This window comes from Elephantulus edwardii, unplaced genomic scaffold (genome assembly GCF_000299155.1).
Source record: "Elephantulus edwardii isolate Elephantulus edwardi_28Jun2011 unplaced genomic scaffold, EleEdw1.0 scaffold00019, whole genome shotgun sequence".
Taxonomy (NCBI): Eukaryota; Metazoa; Chordata; class Mammalia; order Macroscelidea; family Macroscelididae; genus Elephantulus; species Elephantulus edwardii.
The window spans coordinates 19,012,174-19,019,738 of record NW_006399769.1 but is presented as its reverse complement, the minus strand read 5'-3'; the positions used below and the strand labels follow the sequence as shown (position 1 = coordinate 19,019,738).

The following is a 7,565-nucleotide window of genomic DNA, read 5'->3' as shown; positions in this document are numbered from 1 at the left end:
TTGGAGGCTGCAGTCCTTGACCCTCTGTAGCAAGCACTTCAGGTCCTCCTCAGTTTCAGCAAGCAGGGTTGTGTCATCTGAATAATGCAGATTGTTGATGAATCTTCCACCAATCCTGACACCACACTTCTCCTCATAGAGCCCAGCCTCCTGGATCATCTGTTCTGCATACAGTTTAAAAAGGTACGGAGACAGGACACATCCCTGGCATATGCCCTTCCCAATTTTGAACCATGCAGTGTATTCTTGCTCTGTTCTGTGACTGATAGTACACACAAAAAAAATAATAAAATTTTTTAAAAAATAATAAGGATTGATTACTTTGAATTGTGGTGCTCAAGAAGAGTGTTGAAAATACCATGGACTGCCAGGAGAACAAACAAGTTTGTCATGGAAAGGGTGAAACCAGTTTGCTCCCTGGAGGCAAAGATTTTGAGGCTCTATTTCACATACTTTGAGTATATTTCCAGAAGGGACCAGTGCTTGGAGAGGGACATCATACTTGAAAGGGTGGAAGGACAGTGTAGGAGAGGAAGACCCAGGATGAGCTAGCTAGATTGACTCAGTGACTGGAGCAATGGGAAGAAGTCTGTAGGAGATAATGGTGTAGGATAGGGAAGCTTTCAGAGCTAATGTACACATACATGATTACTATGAGTTACAGGTGACTTGATTGTTCATAACAATAGGGTAGGATTCAGAGCTATTATTCATAAGGTTGCTATGAGTAACAGGCAACTTGCTGGCACATAACAACAACAAAAACATACCAAATAAATAAAATTTAAAAGAAATTAAACACAATATTAGTTCCTATAAGTAGACATTATAACTAAACTCTGTGATGTACTGTATTTAAAAATCTTGCAGAGAGGGGAGAGGATGGGCAGTGGTGTAATCATAGGGGTCACACAATTTGATGGGTAGAGAGAAGGGTGGGCAAAGGAAACGGAAAAAATCTGGGGGAAAACCAATGTATATGAATTTTGTAAAGCAAACTAATATAAAATAAAAAGTCATTTAATAAAATCTTGCAGAGACAATATAGAAAACCTTACCTCTTTCAAGTCTTCATATAATATGCATTTAACATTTGCATCCTCAATATGTTTATTCCAATTGATGGCAAAATCAAAATAACTTCCCCAAGAAACTAAAAATACAGAGTGAGAAAACACCTCAATAATTTTTAAATAATTGAAAGTAAAAATGATAGATGTAATTGGTTTATGCACCAGTGAGGTAGGTTTGTAAGTTATTACAAATCTCTGTCCCTAAAGAACCAGCAAGAAGTAGTTTCATTGTCAAATTCCTATGCATTTTTTATCCTTCCCAATGTTTTCTACAAATAGTAGCATAATTAAGGACATTGTAAAATTGATCTTCATGAATGTGCAGGAAAATTGAAGAACTCAGAAATTTTAAAATAAATAACTCATAACTAATAAAAATAAGACAGCTACTGCCAAAAAGAACAAAGATAAGATGGATGCTGTTTAAACCAGTATTATCCAAGGATAAAGTAGCATGAGACACATATATAAAATTTTCTAATAGCTATATTAAAGGTGGAAAAAATCTGATGAAATAATGTTAATATTGTATGATTATTAATGGACAATATAAAAAGATTTATTTCAACATGCAATCAATTTTAAAAGGTTGCTGACAGAACATTGCACTTTTTTTCTATTCTAAATATCTCATTTTGAATGCTAAATTTTTATTGTAAATACTTGAAGTCTATTTAGATATCCTAGGTTGGCCTTGTATTTAAAAGGTGGTTGGGCCCAACTAAGTCCTCAGTTTGGAGGCTCATGTGTGAAGTGGTTGGGTTCTGGAAGATGATTTCTCTTGTCTTGGTGAGGGTCAGGTGTGGACTGTTTGGTTGATTGTTTTGTTTTTGTTTTTTTAATTAGCTTTTTATTATAATTTGAGTCAAAGTTTACAGAGCAAACTAGTTTGCCACTCAGTTCATTCACATTATGTTTTTTTAATTTTTATTAAATTTTATTAGTTTTAATGAACATTTACAGAGATTTTGGGTTCTCATTCATTCATTGTTGCACTTTTCTCTACCCTCCTCCCCAGTTCGTTCTTCTTACCCCCTCCCCGAATGTCTGTTTTAATTGTCCAATTGCCATAGTGCTTGTCAAAACCAGTTCTGATTAATCTCCTTTGTCAGTGTGTCCTTTGCCATTCCCTATCACTCCTCCCTGAGAGAGACTTCACCCTGATTCATAAGGAAAAGGGGACGGCATATTCTCTTAGCTACTTCCTGCTGAAAAGGGTCGCTGTGGGCTTCAGGGTGAAGATCTTCTCTCACTACTCTAAAGGGCCCCTTTGGCAGTAGGAAACACATAGACTATTATGGAGATTGATTTTGGAGTTTAGATGCACTGTTATCAATTGTGCTTAGCCGTACATGTTCATATCCTTGAAGATGTATGATTGTGGTTTTTATTCCCTTCACAGTTGGGTGTGAGCTGATTGGATTTGCTGATTGTTGGACTGCCAGCAATGAGCCTCTTGGTTTAGAGTCAACCATGACCTGTTGGGCCGGCTTTGTATTTAAAAGGCAGTAGGGCCGTCTGGCCTGTGACCCTCAGGCCTGGTATTAATTGTGTTTGGGATGAACATTCTTCTAAGTAATACAGCACTGGTCTGTCAATTTGCTGTACTGAAGTAACTTGAGGTTGCTGTGATGCTGAACACTGTGCCACTGGTGTATCAATCACTATAATGGTTACCCATGGTGGACAGTGTTTATTGGAGCTCTCAGATTGATTCAAGTTTGGAAGCGGAAGTGGTAGCCACTTCCTAAACCACATTCTTCGGGAAACTCTATGAACATAGAGAAAGGACAATATTTATAAAATAGAGTTCAGGTCTTTTATTCATAGGGTTGCTATGAGCTGTGCTCGATTCACCAGCATTTAACAACAACAAAACCTTAGAGAGAAAAAAATATTCGTCTCCAAAACGGAACTAATCTGTTTGGGAAGAAGAACTGACACAGTGTTCCCTAGAAGCAAGAATGGAAAGACTTTGTCTCATGTGCTTTGACTCTTTTATTGAGGGGACCAGTCCCTGGTAAAGGTCAGGGCCCAACAGTGTTTCATTCTATTGTATACGAGGTTGCCATGATAGCATCTAACCATACCGATAAGAGTCCTGAGATCACATTTATGCAAGTGGGATAAGGTAATATTGTAATTTTGCAACTTTGTCAAGGATTTATTTTTCAAAATGGCTTTTCTAGTCATCAACTTTGAGTTTCCCTACAAGAGTGGTAGTTATTGTTCCATTGAGTCTAATGGACCCATAGCTGACCCTCCAGCAGGTCCTCAGAGTCAGTTAATTACATGGGAAGAGATTTCCCACTCTTTTGCAGAACAGCTGGTGAATTCAGCACTGCAGCACAGTGTCTTACCACTAGGCCACCAGAGCTCCCTATATGAGTGAACTTAAAATAAGGTGTGTATAAAGTAATCATTATGGGATTTGCCAATTTTTTTGCATCTCACTTAATTAAAATGAGTGAATTTAGCAGCTAGAGGGTATCTCAGGGAAAAGGAAAGAGTGAAATGTGCATTCTTTGGGTTTAAAGATTCTTGCACCTGAACCGACCAAGAGGAGCAACAGCCTCAAGAGAGAGCCAGAAGCCAACATGAGACAGACCTGACTTGGTACTGTGCCCAATGGATCAGAGCCCGAGGTCTTCATCTAAGCTTTCTGGAGCACTGAGGAGTTAAGAGAATTTTGTAACACTGACCTAAACTGTGATGTTGAAGTATGAGGGCTTGTGAGCACACTTGAGATGCTGTATGGACTGAGGAATTGTATCTTGTTGTCAATAAGAATTGTAACAGGTTAACCTTCGGAATAAAGCCCATAACTATGAGTTTGGTTCTGTGAGATCTGTGTGGTCATTGCAATGAATTTCAAAACCAGTAGAGCAGTAAGATTGGTGCTAGAATTAATTAGTCGACCATATAGGAGCATGGGGGACCATGTCTAATCTTACAGGAATTGGTTTTGTTCTGTGGATGTTGTTGATGCTGACAGTTTCCTTTTGTGGAGTTAACATGGGTCAGATATGGCCATCCTATGTCACCTACTCTCATGGTACACCTTTAAATGTGGTCCTGATAAAGTAGCCTGGCAGCAACTCCTCCTTTAGAATCATCAGGCACTAGTTCTTTCTTCTGCTAAAGGCTCAATAGAGTCATGATAAAAAAAAAAGATGTTATTGGTCTCTGGCTATCTGACCCACAGAGTAACAGTCAATGTCATCTGTGAGCTGTGGGATCTTTGGCTCGTGATTTGACTTTTCTGATTAGTTTTCTAATCTATACAATGGAGTTAATGCTGCCCTACTCTAGTTTGTTATGGATCTTACATGAAATTCTATGTATATAGCAACTAGTTTACTGCCTGAAGCATGTTGTTTTATATTGTGAAACTGAAACGGACCCTTGCTCACCTCCATAAGGTTTTCAGAGAAAGCAAATCACATGAGAAAAGACTGCCCATCGTTCTCTCAAGGAGCAGATGGTGGATTCAAACTGCGCACCTTTGGGTTTGAGGTGCAGTTTCTTACCACTTAAGCTACCAAAGTAGGGAGCTATAGTGGCCTTGTGGTATACGGAGCTGTGCTGCCGATCTGATGGCATTCTGTTCAAATCCACCACGGGAAAAAGGTTGGAAATTTCCTATGTGAAATACTTCCTCTGAAAACCAGCCAAAGGGTTAACTATGGATTGGTTCTAACTCGATAGTGTGTAACAACAAACCACCAGAGCTGCTTAAAAAAAGAGTAGTTAACAATAAACATAATGATGTTGTTGTTGTTGTTAGGTGCTGTAGAGTTGTAGACGACTCAGTGAACCTATGAACGAAAGGCCTGAGCACTGTTCATAGGGTTTCCGGAGGCAAGCCGTTTCGGAAGTGGATGCTACTCCTGCTTCCAGGCTTGTTTTAATCAGGGAGCTCCACCAAACACTGTCCACGGTGGGTAACCATTATCACATTTGGCACATCAGTGTCACAGTGTTTGGCTTCACAGCAACCACGAGTTACCTCTGTAGAGCAATGCACAGACTAGTGCTAGACCACCTAGAAGAATGTTTGACAGGAAAACAATTTGAACCAGGCCTGAGAGCTGCAGACTAAAATCTCCCACATAATACTTAGATATTAAAAACCACCATTTTTTTTGTTCTGGAAAACAAATGTTATAGGTATCATTTTTTTCAGTGTCATGGTTTTATTGTTTGTTTATGATTTGTTTTCTTGATGGGGTTTGTTCTGGTTTTTGTTTGGTTGATCCTATCACTGTGTTCCAGAGGCCTACGGGAAGGTAATTAGAAACGGTTTTCTTTGTTATAAGCCTCTTTGTCCCATGTTAGTTCTGTGCCTACTCACTAGTCACAGACAACATATGAATGAACTAAATTATTTTTTTAAAAATGTTTTTATTTTATTATTTTTTTCACATGTACCATCAAATTGGATCTGACTGATCCGGGAGGAGGTTGCCCCTCCTCCAGCAGAGCATCCCTGAGATTACAGTGTAGCTTCTTGCCACTAGGCCACCAGAACTCCCTAGAATGAGTTAAATTATTTTTTTAAAGTCTTAAATGATTTTTAACAGTCATGTGATGATTGTAATCAATGTTACGAAACAGAATGGTTTAATGGAGTAACAGTCTGCTCAAATTATAATAAAAAGTATTTTAGAAAGTTATGCATTTTACTTGTTTAATGTGGAGAACTAATGGCACCAGAAATGCCACTTAAATGTGACTTTTTGGTCCTTCCATACCTATTTCTTTTTTTCTCCCCTTTACTTCAACATCTTTAAATTTTCATATTTATGTGGTCATTTGCCAAAGTAAGAAGAATTTGTGGTTTTTTAAGCCATCAACCTTACCTTGACCTTTCATGAACTGTTTGAAGAATTCATCCCAGGAGCCATAGCTTGGAATATCAGGAACATCATTGTGAAAATGGAAAAAAGATACTGCTGTGTCTTTAGGATTTCGAAATAACACTAATATCTAAAAAGGAAACAAATAATTTTGTTTATTGAGCTCTGTGCTTTTTAATCTTTAAATGGTGAAAGGGTGATCAATGCCATTTTGTCCTTTCATGTATTAAATTATTTCACCAATATATAGGGAAAGGATGATAGTAAGAATCTAAGCACCCAGATTTTGGAATATTGTGGCTATTGTCCCAGAGGACATTTCTTTATAAGTTTAGATGGTGAAAGAAGACTTAAAGGGGGGAGACCAAGTTTATTAGAATGGTGTAATCCTGAGATTTCTGTGGGGGCAAAGATCAGATCGGCAAAATTTAGTCTTCGGGGATTTGGCTTTTATGGGTAATGTAGATGAAGCTACATCTGTGAATTGCCTTGCTCTAACTGTTGTCTCTGAGGAGGAAAATGGGAAGTGACTATTGTAGGAACAACCTAAGCTCAAGAGAACCAGGTGGTGTGGAAAACGAGTGCTGCTCCAAAAGAGTTTATATTTTCTGACCTATTATTTTCATTTCACAAACAGAGAAAAATGGAGAATACAAGATCAAGAATAGTTGGTAACACACGAGGAAACTCAAAGTATGTGTAGGAGACCAGAAGACTAGAAACAGAGCGAAGTAATTCACTTTCATAAAGAGGGAAGGGTAAAACATGGATTTTGCAAAATACAGGTGTGCAGTTCTGGCCCCCATTTGGGAAAAGTTTCTGGAAATGTCTAAATAGCTGATTTAGAGTCACAGAGAAGGGAAACAGCAACCACAAGGGGGCAGCACGGCTCCTTTAAGAACGAATCCCGGGTGTGGTTTCCAGATTCCTAGTTTAAATTGTTTATGATTTATGACTTTTATGATACAAACTAAACCAGATGCAATCAGAAACTTAGAGTGATGGCATATTCATGTTCAAAAGATGCTAAATAATTCCGGTAAACCTACCTGGATATTTTTCCATGACATTTCCTCTATTCTAGCTGAACTATAGTTAACATTTAAGTAAGTGATATTTAGATAAAGACATAAAGTTATTAAATGTGTTGGTGACATGAAATTAGAAGGGAAGAATTGAAATCTTAGAATATCTTGGCAGTCAAAGAATTGAGTTAATAGGTTAAAACTGATCAGTGTTAAATTTGGGGGAAAGTTGTAGGTAATAACATTCAAATCTAAAAATCACCACCACCACCCCCCTCATCTAAATATAGTAGACAGTAGGCATATATTGTACTTCAACTTTTTATTTGAGCCTTTGATTTTATTCATTTGTTACCCTGGCTTGTAGCAAATTATAATTTTACGAAGACATAAAATTGAATTGTAGGGTAGAAGGAACTAGCACAGAGGTGAATGCCCCAAATCCTTCTCACCTTGGCTCTTTCTCTCTCTCCTTGCCATGCCCTGTTATGGGAGGGAGCAGTCTCTGCTCAGAAGCCTGCCTGCTCCAAATCCCAATGCTTTCTAGCTTATTTACAGAATCACTAAGAAAAAACAAGTGTCACCTAGAATTTGTTGTTGTTGTTGTT

At 38.1% G+C, this 7,565-nt stretch overlaps 1 protein-coding gene across 1 annotated transcript in view; it reads right to left on the bottom strand.

Annotated features, from left to right (window-relative positions):
- The window catches only part of SULT6B1 (sulfotransferase family, cytosolic, 6B, member 1), a 33,995-nt gene that overhangs the window by 12,069 nt on the left and 14,361 nt on the right, over positions 1-7,565 (bottom strand). The window contains exons 4-5 of the mRNA XM_006882351.1: positions 5,936-6,062; positions 1,059-1,153 (exon numbers count right to left, since the gene is read on the bottom strand). Coding sequence (XP_006882413.1) covers positions 1,059-1,153; positions 5,936-6,062 — 222 coding nt within the window. The remainder of the gene's footprint in view (positions 1-1,058; positions 1,154-5,935; positions 6,063-7,565) is intronic.